This window comes from Bombina bombina, chromosome 6 (assembly GCF_027579735.1).
Source record: "Bombina bombina isolate aBomBom1 chromosome 6, aBomBom1.pri, whole genome shotgun sequence".
Taxonomy (NCBI): Eukaryota; Metazoa; Chordata; class Amphibia; order Anura; family Bombinatoridae; genus Bombina; species Bombina bombina.
In genome coordinates, this window is record NC_069504.1 from 7,735,992 (window position 1) to 7,763,468 (window position 27,477).

At 42.4% G+C, this 27,477-nt stretch overlaps 1 protein-coding gene across 1 annotated transcript in view; it reads left to right on the plus strand.

Moving 5' to 3' along the window:
• Positions 1-27,477, plus strand: part of SHANK3 (SH3 and multiple ankyrin repeat domains 3) — a 565,241-nt gene that overhangs the window by 381,586 nt on the left and 156,178 nt on the right. Inside the window, exon 10 of the mRNA XM_053716301.1 lies at positions 6,403-6,538. Within this exon, the coding sequence (XP_053572276.1) occupies positions 6,403-6,538 (136 nt within the window). The remainder of the gene's footprint in view (positions 1-6,402; positions 6,539-27,477) is intronic.

Consider the following 27,477-nt stretch of genomic DNA (forward strand, 5'->3'; position numbering starts at 1 on the left):
GTGACTGTGAATGATTGTGACTGTGTGTGACAGTATGTGACGAGGTGTGACTGTGTGTGACGAGGTGTGACTGTGTGTGACTGTGAATGAGTGTGACAGTATGTGACGAGGTTTGACTGTGTGACTGTGACTGTGTGTGACTGTGTGTGACTGTGTGTGACTGTGTGTGACTGTGTGTGACTGTGTGTGACTGTGTGTGACGAGGTGTGACAAGGTGTGACTCTGTGTGACTCTGTGTGATGAGGTGTGTGACTGTGAATGATTGTGACTTTGTGTGACGAGGTGTGACTGTGTGTGGCAGCGTGTGACTGTGTGTGACTGAAAGTAAACAAAATTTGCACTCAACCGATTAGTATGAGTGAAGACTAGGGATGGGCGAATGTTTCGCAACATTCGAAAAACGGCACGAATTTTAACACATTCGTTTGTTCGAATCGAATTTCGAATGTTTACATAACATTCTAACATTCGATTTTCGAATATTCGGTTTCGAATTTTACGATTACATTCGAAAATATTCGAATTCGAAAAATTCGAATTTAGATTGTAATAGTATTTCTAATGCTTTTTCTTTAAATGTAATATTCGAATTATGCAATATTCGAATTCGAAAAATTCGAATTTAGATTGTAATAGTATTTCTAATGCTTTTTCTTTAAATGTAATATTCTAATTATGCAATATTCGAATTCGAAAAATTCGAATTTAGATTGTAATAGTATTTCTAATGCCCTTTCTTTAAATGTAATATTCAAATTATGCAATACGTGTATTCGAATTCGAAAAATTTGAATTTAGATTGTAATAGTATTTCTAATGCTTTTTCTTTAAATGTAATATACGAATTATGCAATATTCGAATTCGAAAAATTCGAATTTAGATTGTAATAGTATTTCTAATGCTTTTTCTTTAAATGTAATATTCGAATTATGCAATATTCGAATTCGAAAAATTCGAATTTAGATTGTAATAGTATTTCTAATGCCCTTTCTTTAAATGTAATATTCGAATTATGCAATACGTGTATTCGAATTCGAAAAATTCGAATTTAGATTGTAATAGTATTTCTAATGCTTTTTCTTTAAATGTAATATTCGAATTATGCAATATTCGAATTCGAAAAATTCGAATTTAGATTGTAATAGTATTTCTAATGCTTTTTCTTTAAATGTAATATTCGAACTATGCAATATTCGAATTCGAAAAATTCGAATTTAGATTGTAATAGTATTTCTAATGCTTTTTCTTTAAATGTAATATTCGAATTATGCAATACGTGTATTCGAATTCGAAAAATTCGAATTTAGATTGTAATAGTATTTCTAATGCTTTTTCTTTAAATGTAATATTCGAATTATGCAATATTCGAATTCGAAAAATTCGAATTTAGATTGTAATAGTATTTCTAATGCTTTTTCTTTAAATGTAATATTCGAATTATGCAATACGTGTATTCGAACTCGAAAAATTCGAATTTAGATTGTAATAGTATTTCTAATGCTTTTTCTTTAAATGTAATATTCGAATTATGCAAAACGTGTATTCGAATTCGAAAAATTCGAATTTAGATTGTAATAGTATTTCTAATGCTTTTAAATGTAATATTCGAATTATGCAATATTCGAATTCGAAAAATTCGAATTTATATTCGAATTCAAAAAATTCGAATTTATATTCGAATTCGAAAAATTCGAATTTTTATTCGAATTCAAAAAATTTGAATTTATATTCGAATTCGAAAAATTCGAATTTCGAATGTAGAGATTCGATATAATTATAAACATTCGAATTCGAAAGTGACATTCGAAAACTGTAAATAACATTCGATTTTCGAATTTTTAAGAATATTCGTTCTTATCGACATTCGAATTTAGAATTCGAATTTCGGTAATAACATTCGTTCTACATTCGAAATTCGAAAATTTGCACATTCGCCCATCCCTAGTGAAGACCTAGGGGTAGATTTATTAAGCAGTGGATGCTCCAATCTACCCCTAAAGTTTCAGGCCGTAACTTATCCGCCACCTCTGACGATTGATGCCCCTGCTAGCGCCAATTGGTTGTAAATTTGCAGGGGGCGGCATTGCACAAGCATTTCACCTGAAATGCTTGTGCAATGATAAATGCCGACAGCGTATGCTACAGCGGATTATGTCCTCCAGACATTTGATAAATCTACCCCCATCTGTAAAGTATAACAGTTAAAAAAACTAATATATATATATATGTGTGTATGTCAGGGTGTTCCCGTATAATTGTGCTCAGGGCTCTCCTGTATAATTGTACTCAGTGCTTTACTGTATAATTGTACTCAGGGCTTTACTGTATAATTGTACTCAGTGCTTTACTGTATAATTGTACTCAGTGCTTTACTGTATAATTGTACTCAGGGCTTTACTGTATAATTGTGCTCAGGGCTCTCCTGTATAATTGTACTCAGTGCTTTACTGTATAATTGTACTCAGGGCTTTACTGTATAATTGTACTCAGTGCTTTACTGTATAATTGTACTCAGTGCTTTACTGTATAATTGTACTCAGTGCTTTACTGTATAATTGTACTCAGTGCTTTACTGTATAATTGTACTCAGTGCTTTACTGTATAATTGTACTCAGTGCTTTACTGTATAATTGTACTCAGTGCTTTACTGTATAATTGTACTCAGTGCTTTACTGTATAATTGTACTCAGTGCTTTACTGTATAATTGTACTCAGTGCTTTACTGTATAATTGTACTCAGTGCTTTACTGTATAATTGTGCTCAGTGCTTTACTGTATAATTGTACTCAGTGCTTTACTGTATAATTGTACTCAGTGCCTTACTGTATAATTGTACTCAGTGCTTTACTGTATAATTGTACTCAGTGCCTTACTGTATAATTGTACTCAGGGCTTTACTGTATAATTGTACTCAGTGCTTTACTGTATAATTGTGCTCAGTGCTTTACTGTATAATTGTGCTCAGTGCTTTACTGTATAATTGTACTCAGTGCTTTACTGTATAATTGTACTCAGTGCTTTACTGTATAATTGTACTCAGTGCTTTACTGTATAATTGTACTCAGTGCTTTACTGTATAATTGTACTCAGTGCTTTACTGTATAATTGTACTCAGTGCTTTACTGTATAATTGTACTCAGTGCTTTACTGTATAATTGTACTCAGTGCTTTACTGTATAATTGTACTCAGTGCTTTACTGTATAATTGTGCTCAGTGCTTTACTGTATAATTGTACTCAGTGCTTTACTGTATAATTGTACTCAGTGCTTTACTGTATAATTGTACTCAGTGCCTTACTGTATAATTGTACTCAGTGCTTTACTGTATAATTGTACTCAGTGCCTTACTGTATAATTGTACTCAGTGCTTTACTGTATAATTGTGCTCAGTGCTTTACTGTATAATTGTGCTCAGTGCTTTACTGTATAATTGTACTCAGTGCTTTACTGTATAATTGTACTCAGTGCTTTACTGTATAATTGTACTCAGGGCTTTACTGTATAATTGTACTCAGTGCTTTACTGTATAATTGTACTCAGTGCTTTACTGTATAATTGTACTCAGTGCCTTACTGTATAATTGTACTCAGTGCCTTACTGTATAATTGTACTCAGTGCTTTACTGTATAATTGTACTCAGTGCTTTACTGTATAATTGTACTCAGGGCTTTACTGTATAATTGTACTCAGGGCTTTACTGTATAATTGTACTCAGTGCTTTACTGTATAATTGTACTCAGTGCTTTACTGTATAATTGTACTCAGTGCTTTACTGTATAATTGTACTCAGTGCTTTACTGTATAATTGTGCTCAGTGCTTTACTGTATAATTGTACTCAGGGCTTTACTGTATAATTGTGCTCAGTGCTTTACTGTATAATTGTACTCAGTGCTTTACTGTATAATTGTACTCAGTGCTTTACTGTATAATTGTACTCAGTGCCTTACTGTATAATTGTACTCAGTGCTTTACTGTATAATTGTACTCAGTGCTTTACTGTATAATTGTGCTCAGTGCTTTACTGTATAATTGTACTCAGTGCCTTACTGTATAATTGTACTCAGGGCTTTACTGTATAATTGTACTCAGTGCTTTACTGTATAATTGTGCTCAGTGCTTTACTGTATAATTGTGCTCAGTGCTTTACTGTATAATTGTACTCAGGGCTTTACTGTATAATTGTGCTCAGTGCTTTACTGTATAATTGTGCTCAGTGCCTTACTGTATAATTGTGCTCAGTGCTTTACTGTATAATTGTGCTCAGTGCTTTACTGTATAATTGTACTCAGTGCTTTACTGTATAATTGTGCTCAGTGCTTTACTGTATAATTGTGCTCAATGCTTTACTGTATAATTGTGCTCAGTGCTTTACTGTATAATTGTGCTCAGTGCCTTACTGTATAATTGTACTCAGTGCTTTACTGTATAATTGTGCTCAGTGCTTTCCTGTATAATTGTGCTCAGTGCTTTACTGTATAATTGTGCTCAGTGCTTTACTGTATAATTGTGCTCAGTGCTTTACTGTATAATTGTGCTCAGTGCTTTACTGTATAATTGTACTCAGGGCTTTACTGTATAATTGTGCTCAGTGCTTTACTGTATAATTGTACTCAGTGCTTTACTGTATAATTGTGCTCAGGGCTTTACTGTATAATTGTACTCAGGGCTTTACTGTATAATTGTGCTCAGTGCTTTACTGTATAATTGTGCTCAGTGCTTTACTGTATAATTGTGCTCAGTGCTTTACTGTATAATTGTACTCAGTGCTTTACTGTATAATTGTGCTCAGTGCTTTCCTGTATAATTGTGCTCAGTGCTTTCCTGTATAATTGTACTCAGTGCTTTACTGTATAATTGTACTCAGTGCCTTACTGTATAATTGTACTCAGTGCCTTACTGTATAATTGTACTCAGTGCCTTACTGTATAATTGTACTCAGTGCCTTACTGTATAATTGTGCTCAGTGCTTTACTGTATAATTGTGCTCAGTGCTTTACTGTATAATTGTGCTCAGTGCTTTACTGTATAATTGTGCTCAGTGCTTTCCTGTATAATTGTGCTCAGTGCTTTCCTGTATAATTGTGCTCAGTGCTTTACTGTATAATTGTACTCAGTGCTTTACTGTATAATTGTGCTCAGTGCCTTACTGTATAATTGTACTCAGTGCCTTACTGTATAATTGTACTCAGTGCCTTACTGTATAATTGTACTCAGTGCTTTACTGTATAATTGTGCTCAGGGCTTTACTGTATAATTGTACTCAGGGCTTTACTGTATAATTGTACTCAGTGCTTTACTGTATAATTGTACTCAGTGCTTTACTGTATAATTGTGCTCAGTGCTTTACTGTATAATTGTACTCAGTGCTTTACTGTATAATTGTGCTCAGTGCTTTACTGTATAATTGTGCTCAATGCTTTACTGTATAATTGTGCTCAGTGCTTTACTGTATAATTGTGCTCAGTGCTTTACTGTATAATTGTGCTCAGTGCTTTACTGTATAATTGTGCTCAGTGCCTTACTGTATAATTGTACTCAGTGCTTTACTGTATAATTGTGCTCAGTGCTTTCCTGTATAATTGTGCTCAATGCTTTACTGTATAATTGTACTCAGTGCTTTCCTGTATAATTGTGCTCAGTGCCTTACTGTATAATTGTGCTCAGTGCCTTACTGTATAATTGTGCTCAGTGCTTTACTGTATAATTGTACTCAGTGCCTTACTGTATAATTGTACTCAGTGCCTTACTGTGTAATTGTACTCAGTGCTTTACTGTACAATTGTACTCAGTGCTTTACTGTATAATTGTACTCAGTGCTTTACTGTATAATTGTACTCAGTGCCTTACTGTGTAATTGTACTCAGTGCTTTACTGTACAATTGTACTCAGTGCTTTCCTGTATAATTGTGCTCAATGCTTTACTGTATAATTGTGCTCAGTGCCTTACTGTATAATTGTACTCAGTGCCTTACTGTATAATTGTACTCAGTGCTTTACTGTATAATTGTGCTCAGTGCCTTACTGTATAATTGTGCTCAGTGCTTTACTGTATAATTGTGCTCAGTGCCTTACTGTACAATTGTACTCAGTGCTTTACTGTACAATTGTACTCAGTGCTTTACTGTATAATTGTACTCAGGGCTTTACTGTATAATTGTACTCAGTGCTTTACTGTATAATTGTGCTCAGTGCCTTACTGTACAATTGTACTCAGTGCTTTACTGTACAATTGTACTCAGTGCTTTACTGTATAATTGTACTCAGTGCTTTACTGTATAATTATCCTTAGGGTACTAACTTATAATTACTATATTATTGTCCTTGTGTGTACCCGTATAATTGCACTTGGGGTATTCCCACAAGCTAACTTTGCTCTCATTTTTCTTCTCCCCATTTGCAGGTGAATGGGGTGAACGTGGTGAAGGTCGGACATAAACAAGTGGTGTCTCTGATACGCCAGGGTGGCAGCCATCTCACTATGAAAGTTGTATCTGTGAGTCGCAAGCCAGAGAGCGAAGAGGCCATGCGCAGAAGGGGTAAGTGAGGAAGGCTACTGGAAACAGGAAATTACTCCTGGGAGATGATGTGTAGGGGAAAGTACTTAGGAATAGTACCACAATATTACTGGGGGGCAGTACTGAATAACACAGACATAGGAATAGTACCACAATACTACTGGGGGGCAGTACTGAATAAGACAGACAGAGGAATAGTACCACAATATTACTGGGGGGCAGTACTGAATAACACAGACATAGGAATAGTACCACAATACTACTGGGGGGCAGTACTGAATAACACAGACATAGGAATAGTACCACAATACTACTGGGGGGGCAGCACTGAATAACACAGACATAGGAATAGTACCACAATACTACTGGGGGGGCAGCACTGAATAACACAGACAGAGGAATAGTACCACAATACTGCTGGGGGGGACAGTACTGAATAACACAGACAGAGGAATAGTACCACAATACTGCTGGGGGGGACAGTACTGAATAACACAGACAGAGGAATAGTACCACAATACTGCTGGGGGGGACAGTACTGAATAACACAGACAGAGGAATAGTACCACAATACTACTGGGGGGCAGTACTGAATAACACAGACAGAGGAATAGTACCACAATACTACTGGGGGGCAGTACTGAATAAGACAGACAGAGGAATAGTACCACAATACTACTGGGGGGGACAGTACTGAATAACACAGACAGAGGAATAGTACCACAATACTACTGGGGGGCAGTACTGAATAAGACAGACAGAGGAATAGTACCACAATACTACTGGGGGGGGACAGTACTGAATAACACAGACAGAGGAATAGTACCACAATTCTGCTGGGGGGGGGGGCAGTACTGAATAAGACAGACAGAGGAATAGTACCACAATACTACTGGGGGGGACAGTACTGAATAACACAGACAGAGGAATAGTACCACAATACTGCTGGGGGGGGACAGCACTGAATAACACAGACAGAGGAATAGTACCACAATACTGCTGGGGGGGCAGCACTGAATAACACAGACAGAGGAATAGTACCACAATACTGCTGGGGGACACAGTACTTGTTACGGTACCAACAGGATACCAAGGGTTAATACCAGGGAACAACGTCCTGCATAGGGAATCGGCAATTCACAAACCAGCCAGTTTTCAGGTTTAAACAGAATGTCATTTATTAAAGGCTATGCCTAGTATTTATGCAGGTCTGACACCCCCCCCCCAGATGGGGGTTGAAAGGCTGTTGTACATTACATGGAGGGAACAAGCCCTTTGACATGATACAATAGAATTATATTACTTAAACACTTCAACCACAAGACACTCTTGGCTCTTCTTATCACTTAGGCGTTTTCTCTCTGAGGGTGATCAAACAATGGAATTCTTATCACTAACTAAATTATGGTTGGAGCCAGCAACTTGTGTTTAGAAAATAGTTTCTTAAAGCTAAACACAGTTAACTCCTTCAGTCCTGACAGAAGGGTCTGTCACATAGCTCCCCCCTTGTGGAACACTCCGGCAGACCCGGCTTGACCCTTTTGCGGGTCAACCTGGGGATGACCGGACTAGGAGGTGGTAGGCATGTCAGTTTGCTGGGACAATCCATCTGTATTCCCGTTATGAGAGAGAATTCCTGTCCATACAAACAAGGGTTCAACTTCCTCAGTGCCCAGACCAGGGCCAAACAGTCCTTCAAAATCCCATCAGCTTCTTTACGAGTTTTCTGTACCTGCTCTTTATAGGTATTCACAATCCCTTCATACTGACATAGGGTGCCCTTGAGTTGCTGCACCTCACTATGAGCCAGCGTCAGCTTCTCCTCAAGTGTCGCTAAGTTTGTCTTTAATGTTTCATGTCTCACTCTCAAGCTGGTGTTGTCTGCAGTCTGTCGGTGCAGCTTGTCTAGCAGAGATTCACGTTCTAAACGTGCTTTTTCCTCTGCGCTCCTCTTCTCCTTCATCAGCGCATTGTAACGGGACCTCCACATATCAATAGCGGATAGAGATTTACTGAGCTCAGCGTCCTGGGGCTTAGCAGCAGGTGGGTCAGTCTCTGCTGCACGAATCTGGGCACGGGTAGTCACAGGGTTAACATCAGTGGGACCCATGGGAGAATAGGCAGAAACAAGGGGGGCCAAGTCATTTCCAAGAAGAACATCAGCAGGTAAGTCCTTCTTGACCCCCACATTCACAGGTCTAGCGCCCACTCCCCAATCCAAATGTACCCTGGCAACAGGTAGGCTGAACACATCGCCCCCTGCTACCCTCACAACCACAGTGTCTCCAGTGTACTGTTTCTCAGACACCAAGTTCTTTTGAAGCAAGGTCATGGTAGCACCAGTATCCCGTAGACCACTGACCTTCTTCCCATTCACTTTAACCAGTTGCCGGTTATTCCGGTGGGCAGCTTGCACAAGGTCTGCCTCATGTAGGATGCTCCAGCATTCTTGCGCCTCTACGTAGCGGGCCGCAGGCTGAGGATTACGTGGGATTCCGCCGGCGGGTCTTCTCCAGGACTGCGCTTGGTTCGCTGCGTTTAGGGGACACTCTGGTCTTTTGTGCCCTAGTTGCTTACATCTAAAGCACCAAATAGGTTGTGAGTAGCACCGCAAATTGAACAGGGCTCCCTGAGGGTAGTTCGTGGCCGGAGGCCGTGTGGTATAGCGGTGCGCCGGGGTTTGGTAACTGGCAGCTGCTGGGGTGACTGGGGGTCTGTACTCCACTCTAGCAGGGGGCTTAGTGGTAGCAGTGTCCAGTTTGCGGGCATCCGTATACTCATCTGCCAAGTGAGCCGCTTCCTGCAGGGTTGGAGGGTTTACGGTCCCGAACCCACTCTCGAACTCCTGCGGGTAACTTGTCGAAGCAATGTTCCAACAGGAATAGCTGCAGCACCTCTTCCCCAGATATGGCTTGGCACCCCGCTATCCAGTGAGCTGCTGTGCGGTGCACCTTACATGCCCACTCAAGGTAGGAATCTCCAGCTAATTTAACAGTGTCTCTGAACCGCCTCCGGTATGCCTCCGGTGTAACCGCATACCTGGAGAGCAGAGCCTCTTTTACAGTATTATAATCCCTGACTTCCTCATCTGGAATGGCCCGAAAAGCCTCACTGGCCCGGCCGGATAATTTTCCAGATAATATCGTGACCCAGTCCTCTGCGGGTACCTTGTGTAGTGCACATTGCCTCTCAAAATCCGCAAGGTACCCATCAATCTCTCCTTCTGTTTCCAGGAAGTTTTTAAAAGCTGCAAAATTTACTTTTCTCTTTTCCATCTTAGTCAGTATTGTAATAATCCCCCTCTTCCTGAGGTTACTGGCTTGTGTAGTTGCTCTTCTGGGCGATAAGGTTCATTCCGTCGCTTGCCACCAATTGTTACGGTACCAACAGGATACCAAGGGTTAATACCAGGGAACAACGTCCTGCATAGGGAATCAGCAATTCACAAACCAGCTAGTTTTCAGGTTTAAACAGAATGTCATTTATTAAAGGCCATCAGGCCCATTTATCAAGCTCCGTATGGAGCTTGAAGGGCCGTGTTTCTGGCGAGTCTTCAGACTCGCCAGAAACACAAGTTATGAAGCAGCGGTCTAAAGACCGCTGCTTCATAACCCTGTCCGCCTGCTCTGAGCAGGCGGACAGGAACCGCCGGAAATCAACCCGATCGAATACGATCGGGTTGATTGACAGCTCCCTGCTGGCGGCCGATTGGCCGCGAGTCAGCAGGGGGCGGCGTTGCACCAGCAGCTCTTGTGAGCTGCTGGTGCAATGTTAAATGTGGAGAGCGTATTGCTCTCCGCATTTAGCGAGGTCTTGCGGACCTGATCCGCAGTGTCGGATCAGGTCCGCAAGCCCTTTGATAAATGGGCCCCTATGCCTAGTATTTATGCAGGTCTGACCCCCCCCCCCCCAGATGGGGGTTGAAAGACTGTTGTACATTACATGGAGGGAACAAGCCCTTTGACATGATACAATAGAATTATATTACTTAAACACTTCAACCACAAGACACTCTTGGCTCTTCTTATCACTTAGGCGTTTTCTCTCTGAGGGTGATCAAACAATGGAATTCTTATCACTAATTAAATTATGGTTGGAGCCAGCAACTTGTGTTTAGAAAATAGTTTCTTAAAGCTAAACACAGTTAACTCCTTCAGTCCTGACAGAAGGGTCTGTCACAGTACTGAATAACACAGACAGAGGAATAGTACCACAATACTGCTGGGGGGGGCAGTACTGAATAACACAGACAGAGGAATAGTACCACAATACTGCTGGGGGGGGGGGGGCAGTACTGAATAACACAGACAGAGGAATAGTACCACAATACTGCTGGGGGGGGACAGTACTGAATAACACAGACAGAGGAATAGTACCACAATACTGCTGGGGGGGGGGGGGGAGGGACAGTACTGAATAACACAGACAGAGGAATAGTACCACAATACTGCTGGGGGGGGGGGAGGGGCAGTACTGAATAATACAGACAGAGGAATAGCACCACAATACTGCTGGGGGGGGGCAGTACTGAATAAGACAGACAGAGGAATAGTACCACAATACTGCTGGGGGGGACAGTACTGAATAACACAGACAGAGGAATAGTACCACAATATTGCTGGGGGGGGGGGGAGGGACAGTACTGAATAACACAGACAGAGGAATAGTACCACAATACTGCTGGGGGGGGAGGGGCAGTACTGAATAACACAGACAGAGGAATAGTACCACAATACTGCTGGGGGGGACAGTACTGAATAACACAGACAGAGGAATAGTACCACAATACTGCTGGGGGGGGGGGGGAGGGACAGTACTGAATAACACAGACAGAGGAATAGTACCACAATACTGCTGGGGGGGACAGTACTGAATAACATAGAGGAATAGTACCACAATACTGCTGGGGGGGGGGGGGCAGCACTGAATAACACAGACAGAGGAATAGTACCACAATACTGCTGGGGGGGGGACAGTACTGAATAACACAGACAGAGGAATAGTACCACAATACTGCTGGGGGGGGACAGTACTGAATAACACAGACAGAGGAATAGTACCACAATACTGCTGGGGGGGGACAGTACTGAATAATACAGACAGAGGAATAGCACCACAATACTGCTGGGGGGGGGGGGCAGTACTGAATAACACAGACAGAGGAATAGTACCACAATACTGCTGGGGGGGGACAGTACTGAATAACATAGAGGAATAGTATCACAATACTGCTGGGGGGGGGGCAGCACTGAATAACACAGACAGAGGAATAGTACCACAATACTGCTGGGGGGGGGGGCAGCACTGAATAACACAGACAGAGGAATAGTACCACAATACTGCTGGGGGGGGGGCAGTACTGAATAACACAGACAGAGGAATAGTACCACAATACTGCTGGGGGGGACAGTACTGAATAACACAGACAGAGGAATAGTACCACAATACTGCTGGGGGGGACAGTACTGAATAACACAGACAGAGGAATAGTACCACAATACTGCTGGGGGGGACAGTACTGAATAACACAGACAGAGGAATAGTACCACAATACTGCTGGGGGGGGGCAGTACTGAATAACACAGACAGAGGAATAGTACCACAATACTGCTGGGGGGGGGGGGGCAGTACTGTATAATACAGACATAGGAATAGTACCACAATACTGCTGGGGGGGGGCAGTACTGAATAACACAGACAGAGGAATAGTACCACAATACTGCTGGGGGGGCAGTACTGAATAATACAGACATAGGAATAGTACCACAATACTGCTTGGGGGGGGGGCAGTACTGAATAACACAGACAGAGGAATAGTACCACAATACTGCTGGGGGGGGCAGTACTGAATAAGACAGACAGAGGAATAGTACCACAATACTGCTGGGGGGGGCAGTACTGAATAATACAGACATAGGAATAGTACCACAATACTGCTGGGGGGGGGGGGGGACAGTACTGAATAACACAGACAGAGGAATAGTACCACAATACTGCTGGGGGGGGCAGTACTGAATAATACAGACATAGGAATAGTACCACAATACTGGTGGGGGGGGGGGGACAGTACTGAATAACACAGACAGAGGAATAGAACCACAATACTGCTGGGGGGGGCAGTACTGAATAATACAGACATAGGAATAGTACCACAATACTGCTGGGGGGGGGACAGTACTGAATAATACAGACAGAGGAATAGAACCACAATACTGCTGGGGGGGACAGTACTGAATAACACAGACAGAGGAATAGTACCACAATACTGCTGGGGGGACAGTACTGAATAATACAGACAGAGGAATAGTACCACAATACTGCTGGGGGGGCAGTACTGAATAATACAGACAGAGGAATAGTACCACAAGTCTCTCTTTGTTATGTGAATTGACCCCTGCATTCAAATCCTGCCAAATTTACCTGTTTTTTTGTATCCTACGTACTACAAGTCTCTCTTTTTTCATTTGTCTGTATAATTAATTATGTATTTACCCTGCTGATATCTTGCCTTTATCTATGTGATGTTCAAACCTTGCAAATACTTTCCTAAATGTATCATTTCACTAATGGTTTAACCACAGCCTCCCCAAATTCTATTGTCTGTTATTTTTAACTTATCTCACCCTGAATGAAGTTTTCCCAATTGGCCTTTGACTGTCTTTGATCAGGTCATTACCTAATTTATTGCATTCATCTGAATGCTGTAGCCTATAAATTTAACACTGCTAAAGGGAAGCAATGCAGGGTTAAATGTAAGATCATCTGTTAAGTGAACATTTATAAGTGAGGCACAAATAATTATTCAAGAATTGAACAAGGAGTGGACAAGGCAAGTTCTGTTTTTATACTGAGTTTTTTACACTGTTTGACTATTTTGTAAAAATGCTAAATATCTTCATATTCCTTTTTGCCACCTTTTGTCTGTTTAACAAACTACTTTACTCAATTACTCCTTCCCCCTCACCACCTGTACTGTTCATTAGCCCATCTCTCTTAAAGGACCAGTCAACACTGTAGATTTGCATAATCAACAAATGCATGATAAGAAGACAATGCAATAGCACTTAGTCTGAACTTCAAATTAATAGTAAATTTTTGTTAAATAAATTGAAACGTTATGTCTATTTCCACTCCCCCTGTACCATGTGACAGCCATCAGCCAATCACAAATGCATATACGTATATGCTGTGAATTCTTGCACATGCTCAGTAGGAGTTGGTGACTGAAAAAGTTTAAATATAAAAAGACTGTGCACATTTTGTTAATGGAAGTAAATTGGAAAGTTGTTTAAAAATGCTGCTCTATCTGAATCATGAAGTTTAATTTTGACTTGAGTGTCCCTTTAACCTCACCTTACTTTTGTATTCATGAACTTCACACATTCCTAAAGACTCTCTCTCCCCCTTGCAACTGATCACAAAACTACTGCAAAACCGCATCTCATCTTATGTCACTCTCCCTCTTGCTCATACTAGCTGCTGGCGACATCTCCCCAAATCCTGGTCCCCCACAACTTCCTTGCCCTGCACAACCATATGTGCCCTTCAATAGACTTCAAAAACAAAACTCTGGTAACCTTAATCTTATTCCTCTTGCATCTAAAGCCACCACCCCCTTAACTTGTGCACTATGGAACTCTCGCTCTGTTTGCAACAAACTCACATCTATCCATGACCTCTTTATCTCCCACTCTCTCAATCTTCTGGCTCTCACAGAAACCTGGCTCTCTCCTTCAGACACTGCTTCCTCTGCTGCTCTGTCACATGGGGGTCTCCACTTCAGCCACACTTCTAGGTCTGACAATAGACAAGGAGGTGGTATTGGTATTTCTCTTGTAAGGTGTATCCAGTCCACGGATCATCCATTACTTGTGGGATATTCTCATTCCCAACAGGAAGTTGCAAGAGGACACCCACAGCAGAGCTGTAACATAGCTCCTCCCCTAACTGTCATACCCAGTCATTCTCTTGCAACTCTCAACAAGCAAGGACGTTGTAGGAGAGAGTGGTTAAATATAGCTAGTTTATTTTCTTCAATCAAAAGTTTGTTATTTTTAAATAGTACCGGAGTTGTGCTATTTTATCTCAGGCAGTAAGGATCTGCCTGAGGTTTCTATGATCTTAGCAGGTTGTAACTAAGATCCATTGCTGTTCTCACATATGTCTGAGGGGATTACACAGATGAGGTAACTTCAGCGAGAGAATGGCGTGCAGCTTATTCTGCTATCAGGTATGTGCAGTTATAATTTTTTCTAGAGATGGAAATGATAGAAAATGCTGCTGATACCGGATTAATGTAAGTTAAGCCTGAATACAGTGATTTAATAACGACTGGTATCATGCTTACTCCCAGGGGTAATACCCTTATGATATTTACAATATAAAACGTTTGCTGGCATGTTTAATCGTTTTTATATGTGCTTTGGTGATAAAACTTTATTGGGGCCTAGTTTTTTCCACATGGCTGGCTTAAATTTTGACTAAAAACAATTTCCACTGTTGTAGTATAAAAGTTACAGTTGGTGCAATTAAAATTACAAACTGTGACATCCAGCTTCCCTCAAAGGCCCTCTGAATGCTATAGGACATCTCTAAAGGGCCCAAAGGCTTTCCAAAGTCGTTTATTGGGGAAGGTAGGGCCACAGCTTGCTGTGGCAGTTGGTTGTGACTGTTAAAAAATGTCTATTTCGTTTTTTTGATCCGTTTTTTGAACTAAGGGGTTAATCATCCATTTGCAAGTGGGTGCAATGCTCTGCTAACCTATTACATACACTGTAAAAATTTCGTTTGATTTACTGCATTTTTTCACTGTTTTTTCAAATTCTGACAAAATTTGTTTCTCTTAAAGGCACAGTACCGTTTTTTATATTTGCTTGTTAACTTGATGTAAAGTGTTTTCCAAGCTTGCTAGTCTCATTGCTAGTCTGTATAAACATGTCTGACATAGAGGAAACTCCTTGTTCATTATGTTTAAAAGCCATGGTGGAACCCCCTCTTAGAATGTGTACCAAATGTACTGATTTCATTTTATGCAATAAAGATAATTTTCTGTCTTTAAAAAAATTTATCACCAGAGGAATCTGACGAGGGGGAAGTTATGCCGACTAACTTTCCCCACGTGTCAGACTCTTTGACTCCCGCTTAAGGGACTCACGCTCAAATGGCGCCAAATACATCTAGGGCGCCCATAGCGTTTACTTTACAAGACATGGCGGCAGTCATGGATAATACACTGTCAGCGGTATTAGCCAGACTACCTGAACTTAAAGGTAAGCGAGATAGCTCTGGGGTGAGACAAAATGCAGAGCATACTGACGCTTTAAGAACCATGTCTGATACTGCCTCACAATATGCAGAAGCTGAGGAAAGAGAGCTTCAGTCAGTGGGTGATGTTAATGACTCAGGAAGATACCTGATTCTAATATTTCTACATTTAAATTTAAGCTTGTACACCTCCGCGTGTTGCTTAGGGAGGTTTTAGCTGCTCTGAATGACTGTGTTTCCATTGCAGTGCCAGAGAAATTGTGTAGACTGGATAAATACTTTGCAGTGCCGGTGTGTACTGATGTTTTTCCAAATACCTAAAAGGTTTACAGAAATTATTAATAAGGAATGGGATAGACCAGGTGTGCCATTCTCTTCCCCTCCGATTTTTAGAAAAATGTTTCCAATAGACGCCACCACACGGGACTTATGGCAGACAGTCCCTAAGGTGGAGGGAGCAGTTTCTACTCTAGTAAAGCGTACTACTATCCCTGTCGAGGACAGTTGTGCTTTTTTTTTTTTTTTCTTTTAGATCCAATGGATAAAAAATTAGAGGTTACCTTAAGAATATATTTATTCAACAAGGTTTTATCCTACAGCCCATTGCATGCATTGCCCCTGTCACTGCTGCTGCAGCGTACTGGTTTGAGTCTCTGGAAGAGGCTTTACAGGTAGCGACTCCATTGGATGACATACTAGGCAAACTTAGAGCACTTAAGCTAGCCAATTCTTTTATTCTGATGCCATTGTTCATTTGACTAAACTAACGGCTAAGAATTCTGGTTTTGCTATACAGGCGCGCAGAGCGCTATGGCTTAGATCATGGTCAGCTGACGTGACTTCAAAATCTAAGCTACTTAACATTCCCTTCAAGGGGCAGACCCTATTCGGGCCTGGTTGAAGGAGATTATTGCTGATATCACTGGAGGAAAAGGTCATGCCCTTCCTCAGGACAGGTCCAAATCTAGGGCCAAACAGTCTAATTTTCGTGCCTTTCAAAACTTCAAGGCAGGTGCGGCATCAACTTCCTCTAATAATAAACAAGAGGAAACTTTTGCTCAATCCAAGACGGTCTGGAGACTAAACCTGACCTGGAAAAAAGGTAAGCAGGTAAAAAAGCCTGCTGCTGCCTCTAAGACAGCATGAAGGAACGGCCCCCTATCCGGGAACGGATCTAGTAGGGAGCAGACTTTCACTCTTTGCCCAGGCGTGGGCAAGAGATGTTCAGGATCCCTGGGCATTGGAAATTATATCCCAGGGATATCTTCTGGACTTCAAAGCTTCCCCCCCCAAAAGGGAGATTTCACCTTTCACAATTATCTGCACACCAGATAAAGAGAGGCATTCTTACACTGTGTACGAGACCTCCTAGTCATCGGAGTGATCCATCCAGTTCCAAAGGAGGAACAGGGACAGGGTTTTTACTCAAATCTGTTTGTGGTTCCCAAAAAAGAGGGAACCTTCAGACCAATTTTGGATCTAAAGATCTTAAACAAATTCCTCAGAGTTCCATCATTCAAGATGGAGACTATTCGTACCATCCTACCTATGATCCAGGAGGGTCAATAGATGACTACAGTGGATCTAAAGAATGCTTATCTTCACATTCCGATACACAAAGATCATCATCGGTTTCTCAGGTTTGCCTTTCAAGACAGGCATTACCAGTTGTAGCTTTTCCCTTGGGATTAGCTACATCCCCAAGAATCTTTACAAAGGTTCTAGGGTCGCTTATGGCGGTCCTAAGGCCGCGGGGCATAGCAGTAGCCCCTTATTTAGACAACATCCTGATACAGGCGTCAAACTTCCAAATTGCCAAGTCTCATACGGACGTAGTACTGGCATTTCTGTGGTCGCATGGGTGGAAAGTGAACGAGGAAAAGAGTTCTCTATCCCCACTCACAAGAGTTTCTTTTCTAGGGACTCTGATAGATTCTGTAAAAATGAAAATTCACCTGACAGAGTCCAGGTTATCAAAGCTTCTAAATTTCTGCCGGGTTCTTCATTCCATTCCACGCCCTTCGGTGGTTCAGTGTATGGAAGTAATCGGCTTAATGGTAGCGGCAATGGACATAGTGCCGTTTGCACGCTTACATCTCAGACCGCTGCAACTATGCATGCTCAGTCAGTGGAACGGGGATTACACAGATTTGTCCCCTCAACTGAATCTGGACCAAGAGACCAGCGATTCTCTTCTCTGGTGGCTATCTCGGGTCCATCTGTCCAAAGGTATGACCTTTCGCAGGCCAGATTGGACAATTGTTACGACAGATGCCAGCCTTCTAGGTTGGGGTGCAGCCTGGAACTCCCTGAAGGCTCAGGGATCGTGGACTCAGGAGGAGTCTCTCCTTCCATTAAATATTCTGGAACTAAGAGCGATATTCAAGACTCTTCAGGCTTGGCCTCAGTTAGCAACTCTGAGGTACATCAGATTTCAGTCGGACAACATCACGACTGTAGCTTACATCAACCATCAAGGGGGAACGAGAAGTTCCCTAGAGATGTTAGAAGTTTCAAAAATAATTCGCTGGGCAGAGATTCACTCTTGCCACCTATCAGCTATCCATATCCCAGGTGTAGAGCACTGGGAGGCGGATTTTCTAAGTCGTCAGACTTTTCATCCGGGAGAGTGGGAACTCCATCCGGAGGTATTTGCACAACTGATTCATCGTTGGGGCAAACCAGAACTGGATCTCATGGCGTCTTGCCAGAACGCCAAGCTTCCGTGTTATGGATCCAGGTCCAGGGATCCCAAGGCGACACTGATAGATGCTCTAGCAGCGCCCTGGTCTTTCAACCTGGCTTATGTGTTTCCACCGTTTCCTCTGCTCCCTCGACTGATTGCCAAGATCAAGCCGGAGAGAGCATCAGTGTTTCTGATAGCACCTGCGTGGCCACGCAGGAGCTGGTATGCAGATCTAGTGGACATGTCATCTTTTCCACCATGGTCTCTGCCTCTGAAACAGGACCTTCTACTTCAGGGTCCTTTCAACATCCAAATCTAATTTCTCTGAGGCTGACTGCCTGGAGATTGAACGCTTGATTTTATCAAAGCGTGGCTTCTCCGAGTCAGTTATTGATACCTTAAGACAGGCACGAAAGCCTGTCACCAGGAAAATATACCATAAGGTATGGCGTAGATATCTTTATTGGTGTGAATCCAAGGGTTACTCATGGAGTAAGGTCAGGATTGCTAGGATATTATCTTTTCTCCAAGAAGGTTTGGAAAAAGGATTGTCAGCTAGTTAAGTGTCTGGCAGATGTTCCAGACGTTCAGGCATTTTGTCAGGCTTTAGTTAGAATCAAGCCTGTGTTTAAACCTGTTGCTCCACCATGGAGCTTAAACTTGGTTCTTAAGGTTCTTCAAGGAGTTCCGTTTGAACCTCTTCATTCCATAGATATCAAGCTTTTATCTTGGAAAGTTCTTTTTTTGGTAGCTATTTCCTCGGCTTGTAGAGTCTCTGAGCTATCTGCCTTACAATGGGATTCTCCTTATCTGATTTTTCATACGGATAAGGTAGTCCTGCGTACCAAACCTGGGTTCTTACCTAAGGTGGTATCTAACAAGAATATCAATCAAGAGATTGTTGTTCCATCCTTGTGTTACACAATCTGGACGTGGTCCGTGCTTTAAAGTTTTACTTACAAGCTACTAAAGATTTTCCTCAAACATCTGCTTTGTTTGTTGTCTACTCTGGACAGAGGAGAGGTCAAAAGGCTTCGGCAACCTCTTTTTCTTTTTGACTAAGAAGCTTAATCCGCTTGGCCTATGAGACTGCTGGACAGCAGCCTCCTGAAAGGATTACAGCTCATTCCACTAGAGCTGTGGCTTCCACTTGGGCCTTTAAAAATGAGGCTTCTTTTTTTTTTTTTTTCTTTTTTTTTTTTCAAAGAGCTTTATTAAACTTTTTATCAGAGTTACAAACATGGCTCTGGTTACATTGTGAGCCGATATAACAAAAAAAATCACTTTAACATGTTTGTGGGTATTAAGAACTCTAAGTTATTATCATTGGGTAGTCCTTGCCAACTGTAGGAAAAGATTAATCAGCCACTTTTGGGCCAAATTCAAAATATCATACATTTAAGTTTTGTCAGCAAAGAATTAACAAGTGATAGCAATTGCCTTCAAGGTTATGTCCTTCATAAAATCTCTTATAACATTATCATTGGTGTTATAGATACATGTGATTTAATTGTCTTAGGAGGGGAAAGGGTGAGGGAGGATAGGGTACGGTTAGTCCAACTCCACAGTGAAAATATTTGTGTAGTGTGCCTAATGTGTCTGTCATACAGTCAAATTTACCATGGTTTACCCGTTGCCCGAGTATTAACCATTGGTCATGTTGCGCTTCTTCAATAGTCAGTCCTCTTTGTGAGCATTCCATCGCATTAGCATATATTCATGTTGGTCCAGTTTGCCTACGTTCAAGTAATGATACCTTTCCAAAAGGAGTAGGTTATCAACTTGTTTTTTCCAAGTCATGAGGTTTGGTGTGTCTGTGGTCTTCCACTTTTGCGGTATCAGTGATTTGGCACTATTAAGCATAATGTACAAGAGATTTTGTTTTATATCGTCTTTGAAATTTGGTAGGCCATGAAACAGCAGTATTCCTGGATCTCTAGTTATGTGTGAGTCCAGCGTTTTATTTATATGGTCTATAACTTCGTTCCAGAATGTCTCTAGTTTCGCGCACCCCCACCACACATGCAGCATGTCAGCTGGCTCTCCACACCCTCTCCAGCATCTACCATTGGCTTGTTTATAAATTTTTTGTAGTCTTACCGGAGTAAGGTACCACCTAGACATAAATTTAAAGTTAGTTTCCTGGATTTTGGCCGAAACAGAGGCTTTTTTGTGATTGCGGAATATCCGCATCCACTCCTCTAATGGGATATCTACCTCTAATTCTCTGACCCACTTGTGGCAATATGAAGGTAGTTGTTCTCCCCCTGTGTTCAGGAGCATCTTATATAGTCTAGATATGAGGTGGCGTGGGGGTAGTGCAGATGTGCACATGGTTTCAAATTGTGTAAGCTGTCTTTTTATTTGGGTTTGTAATTTATGAGAATTTACGTAATGGGAGATTTGCGCATGAGTATACCAGGAGATTGGGTGATCTCCCACTTTTTCTACAAAGTCTGTCAATGTCAGCATCCTACCCTCTTTCATCACTGTATTAAGGGTTTGATCTCTCAGACGTGTTAGACTATCCGTGGCTGACTTGGGTTTAATTGTGAAGGTGAATTCGGGGTTCCCTAACAGTGGGGTCAGTGGTCCCGGTCTTGTTGTTATGTGTGTGCTGGTATTTATCAGCGCATCCCAGTTCTGAAACACTACTTCCAGCAATGGGTAACTATTTATAGTCATGGGTCTCTGTTTAGTGTGTAACCAAGCCTGACCTCCCACATTGTCAACCTGCAATATATATCTGTCCAGTTCAATCCATTGTTTAGATACTGAATTATGGCTCCACTCCACTACTCTCTGTAATAATACTGCCGTCCTGTAGGAGCTTATATTTGGCAAACCCAATCCTCCCCTCTCTCTGGGTAGATATAGAGTTTTCCTAGGTACTCTAGGTTTAATACCTCCCCATATAAATTGTTCAATGTTGCCCTGTAATTGGTTTAAATAATCTCTTGGCAATGGGATAGGAAGGGCCTGTAGGACGTATAGAATACGTGGAAGTACATTCATTTTTACAGTGTGAATCCTGCCCAACCAAGATAATGATTTACCTTTCCATCTAGAAAGGTCACTTGTGATTTCCTTTAGTAGGGGTATGTAATTTTTTGGAAACAGGTCTCCAAACTGCTGTGTAATGTGTATACCCAGGTATTTAATTTGAGTGTGTTGTATTTTAAGGGGGCAATTGCGTTTGATATCTTCTATAACTGATTTAGGGGCATTTATATTGATCAGCTCAGACTTAGATAGATTTAAATGGAAGTTTGATACCCTTCCATACTCCCTAAATGTATTTAGAAGAGGAGGTAGAGATTTATCTATTTTAGTCAATGTCAATAAGATGTCGTCGGCATACATTGCCAATTTGTATTCTCTATCTTTTGTTTGTATACCGCTTATTTCTTTTTGTGACCTGATCTTGCACGCCAGTACCTCAATGGATACCGCGAACAGCAGTGGCGATAAGGGACACCCCTGTCTGGTCCCGTTTCTAATGTTAAAGGGTTCAGAGAGGACCGAGTTGGTCCTGACTCTCGCTATTGGCTTAGCATAAAGGGAAAATATACTGTCTACAAAGTCTTTGCCTATATTCATGCCTCGCAGGGTGGACTCGAGGAAGTCCCAGTCCACCCTGTCGAAGGCTTTTTCAGCGTCCGTGGATATCATAACTAAATCTTGCCCAGTATTGCGCGCCAAGTCCATCAACTGTAACACCTTGATGGTGTTGTCTCTGGCTTCCCTTTCTGGTATAAACCCCACTTGGTCGTTTGATATCAGGTGCACCAGTAGGGGGCTCAACCTGTTTGCTAGGACTTTGGCATAAATCTTTATGTCTGAGTTCAAAAGGGAAATTGGCCGAAAATTTTCTGGGGTATCGGGAGATTTCCCTGGCTTAGGTATCATAGTGATGTGGGCCTCCAGCATAGATGCCGAGAAACCGCCCGAGTGCCTGATAGAATTAAAGAGTTGTAATAATTTAGGGGCGAGTGTATGGATAAATTTTTTGTAGTATTTTACACCAAATCCATCTGGGCCTGGGCTTTTTCCACTTGGAAGGGTTCCAATTGCGTCCTGAATTTCTTTAATATTAAATGGGAGGTCTAGTTTTTCTGCTTGACTCTTATCTAATTTAGGTAATGTAATTCCCTTGAGGTATTCATCTATAATTAATTTTTTGTTAGCTGTGGGGCCTGCTGACTCATTTGTTGTGTTTAAATTGTAGAGTGTTGCAAAGTAGGAACGGAAAGCTTCAGCTATCGATGTGCTATCGCGTTTTATCTGGTTATCTTTACTTTTCATATGGTGTATATGTGTTTTTAATTGTTTACGTTTTAGGGTCCTGGCTAGAAGTTTCCCTGCTTTGTCGCCTTGATCGTAATATTTTTGACGCAGTTTAAGTGCCCTTTTCTGTTGCTCTTGTTGTAAATATATGTTGAACTCTGCTCTAGTCTGCCCCAAACGGTCTTTGAGTTCTTCATTTTTGGGGTCCTTTTTGTGCTCTAGTTCTAATTGTTTGAGGTTCTGTAGTATTGTATCGTGTTTATTTCTGTGCTGTTTGAGTAAGTTAGCCTTAAACTTCAAAAACACCCCCCTGAGAACACACTTGTGTGCCTCCCATATAGTGGACCATGATACATCAGGCGTGTCGATTTGGAAATACTCCAAGAGGGATTTTTCTACTTCTGGTTGTACTAGGGGATGATCTAACAGATTGTCATCTAGCCTCCATATATAAGGTGTGACCGGAGATTCCGGCCATTCTATCCGACACCTGACTGGCGCATGATCCGACCATGTGATGGGGTGAATAGAGGAATGTCTAACCAGAGTGAGGCCTATGGTGTCAGTAAAGATATAATCAAGTCTCGAATAGCTCCTATGTGGGCTGGAAAAGAATGTAAAGTCCCTGACCGAGGGGTGAAATGTGCGCCACACATCGTGGAGAGCCAATGTTCCTATTTGGTTGTTTATGTGTTTAATGTCTTTTTTTGAGATGCATAAAATGAGGCTTCTTTTGATCAGATTTGCAAGGCGACGACTTGGTTTTCGCTTCATATTTTTTCAAAATTTTACAAATTTGATACTTTTGCTTCTTCGGAGGCTATATTTGGGAGACAGGTTTTACGGGCAGTGGTTCCTTCCATTTAAGTTCCTGCCTTGTCCCTCCCTTCATCCGTGTACTTTAGCTTTGGTATTGGTATCCCACAAGTAATGGATGATCCGTGGACTGGATACACCTTACAAGAGAAAACACAATTTATGCTTACCTGATAAATTTATTTCGCTTGTGGTGTATCCAGTCCACGGCCCGCCCTGTCATTTTAAGGCAGGCAATTTTTAAATTTAAACTACAGTAACCACTGCACCCTATGGTTCCTCCTTTCTCGGCTTGTTTTCGGTCGAATGACTGGCTATGACAGTTAGGGGAGGAGCTATGTTACAGCTCTGCTGTGGGTGTCCTCTTGCAACTTCCTGTTGGGAATGAGAATATCCCACAAGTAATGGATGATCCGTGGACTGGATACACCACAAGAGAAATACATTTATCAGGTAAGCATAAATTGTGTTTTTACTTTCCTCTCGTTGCACCTTTCAACAAATACAGCCCTTCTCTTCACTCACATTTTCTTCATTCGAAACACACATGATTCGCTTATTCTCTCCCCTCTCTATACGCATTGCAGTCATATACAGCCCCCCCCTGGCTCTGCAACTTTTTTTCTAGATCACTTTGCTGCCTGGCTACCTTACTTCCTTTCCTCGGATACCCCTGCCCTCATTCTCGGTGACTTCAACCTCCCTGTTGATAATCCCACTGCCTCCTCTGCAAAACAACTTCTGCAACTCCCTTCCTCTCTCGGCCTGTCACAATGGACTGACTCTCCCACTCACAAAGATGGTCACTCCCTTGATCTGATTTTCAGTTATCGATGCACTATCTCAAACTTCACAAACTCACCTTTTCCTCTTTCTGATCACCACCTCCTCACTTGTACCATCACCTCCCTCCCTACAACTCTCCCTCCTTCTACCCCTCACACTAAACTTCAAAGAAGAATCAAGTCATTAGATCAGCAACAGCTCGCTAGCTCTCTCGAACCTCTTCTCTCTTCCATCCCCTCCTTTTCCTGTCCTGATGAATCCATCTGCCACTATAACTCCACCCATACATCAGTTCTTGATAGCCTGGCCCCACCTACAATAACTCGGAAAACAAACACTCATCCTCAGCCCTGGCATACTCCTCTGACACAGTACCTACACAGATGTTTCGTACTGCTAAGCGACACTGGAGGAAATCTCGGAGTTCTGCTGACTTTCTTCACTATAAGTTCATCTTGAACTCTTACTATTCTGCCCTTGATCTATATAAGCAACACTACTTCTCTACTCTTTCCTCAAACTTAAAACGTGTGTTCTCCACATTCAATACTCTTCTCCGCCCACCCCCACCTCCCACCACAACTTTTCTCTCAGTCCATGATTTTGCCAGCTACTTCAACAACAAAATCAACTCCATCAGAAATGAAATCATCTCTCAACATACTACCGGTCTCCCTCCCCCTCAAAAGCTCACAATCATCCAAAACCCACATAGCCATAAATTTAGCTCTTTTGCCCCTGTTACAGAGGATGAAGTTTCTGCCCTTATACTCCTCTCACCTCACTACCTGTCCCCTCAACCCCATCCCCTCACAACTACTCCCCTCCTTCTCTTTTACCCTTACCCCTATACTCACACACATCTTCAACCTCTCCCTCACCACTGGTATAGTTCCCACATCTCTTAAGCATGCATTAGTCACACCTATCCTCAAAAAACATTCTCTCGATCCAACCTCCCCATCCAACTACCGCCCTATTTCCCTACTACCTCTTGCCTAAAAGCTTCTTGAAAAGCTAGTATATGCACGTCTATCCCATTTCCTTACACTAAACTCCCTCCTTGACCCACTGCAATCTGGATTTCGCCCCCTTCACTCAACAGAGACAGCAATTGTTAAGGTTACTGTTACGGTTACCCTTAGTCTCGCTGAGAGATGGACCGCTTAGTAGCCTGGATCCCTATTGCTAAAGAGGGGAGAAGCTGCTTTCCATAGTATTCTATATGAGTCTCGCAAATATAGAATAATCTCCCTTAGCTGCAGTACAGCTAGGATACCCTTCTGCCCACAAAAACGAGTCAACGCTGTGATTGAGGGTCAAACAAGAACTCAGGACTGGGATGCCCAGCCTGCTTTTTATTAAGGTTACATGCACACAGGGCACTCCCAGGGGGAGAGGGGGGGAAGCACAAAATCCCCCATCACACATTTAGATAGAGAGCACTGTCCTTTGACAGGCCACAATAGGATTACAGTACTTAAGATAACAAGTTTACAAGTTCATCTTATCAATTAGCAGTCTGGCTCCAGAGGTGATTAGACAATAGTTTCTAAAAGCTGAAAAAATAGAGTTAACTCTTTATGAAATGAAACTTGTTACAGTTTTCTTGGAGCCCTTCTTAGGCGCTGGCTTGCTGGTTCAGGCATTGCTGCTGGGAAATAAGCTCTTCACAACAAAATAACTAATGCTTCTGTAACATTGCTCCCTTTCTGTGGAACACTCTGGCAGACACGGTCTGACCCCTTTTCGGGGCAGACTAAGGCTGTCCAGACCGCTGGTTATGCGGGGCTGAGGTCGGTTTGTCTGGACAACCCGTCGGCGTTGCCATTCTGTTTCCCAGGTCTGTAAGTAATGGTGAAATTGAAGGTTTGCAACGATAAGCTCCAACGTAATAGCCTGCCGTTATCTCCAGAGACCCGGTTCAGCCACACCAACGGGTTATGGTCGGTGACCAGAGTGAACTCCTGACCATATAAATAGGGAGTCAATTTCTTTAATGCCCACACCAAAGCCAAACACTCCTTTTCGACCGCTGCATAGCTGACTTCGCGGGGCAGGAGCTTCCGGCTGATGTAGGCAACTGGATGCTCCCCCTCCATCTTCGCCTACTTGGCTGAGGATGGCTCCCAGCCCGAACATGGAAGCATCTGTATGGACGATAAAACGTTTGTTAAGGGCTGGGGCCGCCAAGACAGGAGCGTTAATTAGAGCATTTTTGAGAGCCTGGAAAGCCGTTTCACAGTGGGGAGACCACAGGACCTGTCGAGGTAAGTTCTTCTTGGTCAAGTCAGTCAGGGGTTTGGCAAGTGTGCTGTAGTCTGGTACGAACCGTCTATAGTACCCTGCCGTGCCCAGGAAGGCTAGGACCTGAGTCTTAGTGATGGGGGTGGGCCAATTGGCGACAGCTTCTATTTTGGCCGGCTCTGGTCGCTGCTTTCCACACCCCACCCGGTGACCCAGGTACTGTACCTCGGCCATCCCAAAGTGGCATTTTTCTGGCTTCAGAGTCAGGCCAGCAGCCCGGATCTGATCCAGAACCATTCCCACATGAGCTAAGTGGTCCTCCCAGGACTCACTGTGGATCGCTATGTCGTCCAGGTAGGCGCAAGCAAAACTCTGGAAGCCATCCAGGAGCCTATCCACCAAGCGCTGGAATGTAGCTGGGGCATTCTTCATCCCAAACGGCATTACCCTAAACTGATATAAGCCGAATGGGGTGACGAATGCCGACTTGGGGATAGCCTCCGGGGCCAGGGAAATCTGCCAGTAACCTTTGCAGAGGTCAATAGTGGTCAGGTAATTTCCCCTGGCTATACGATCGAGTAGCTCGTCTACCCTGGGCATAGGGTAAGCGTCCGTCACGGTATTTTCATTGAGCCTCCGATAGTCTACGCAGAACCGGGTTGTTCCATCTTTCTTGGGCACCAAGACAACTGGGGAGGCCCAGGGACTATCGGAGGGCTCAATTACCCTGAGCTGGAGCATCTCATCGATCTCCTTCTTCATTCCTGTCCTAACTGCTTCGGGGATTCGGTACGGAGCCTGGCGCAAGGGAGCTTGTCCCGGAGTATCTACCTGGTGGGTGGTTAAAGTAGTGTACCCTGGCTTCGGGGAGAAG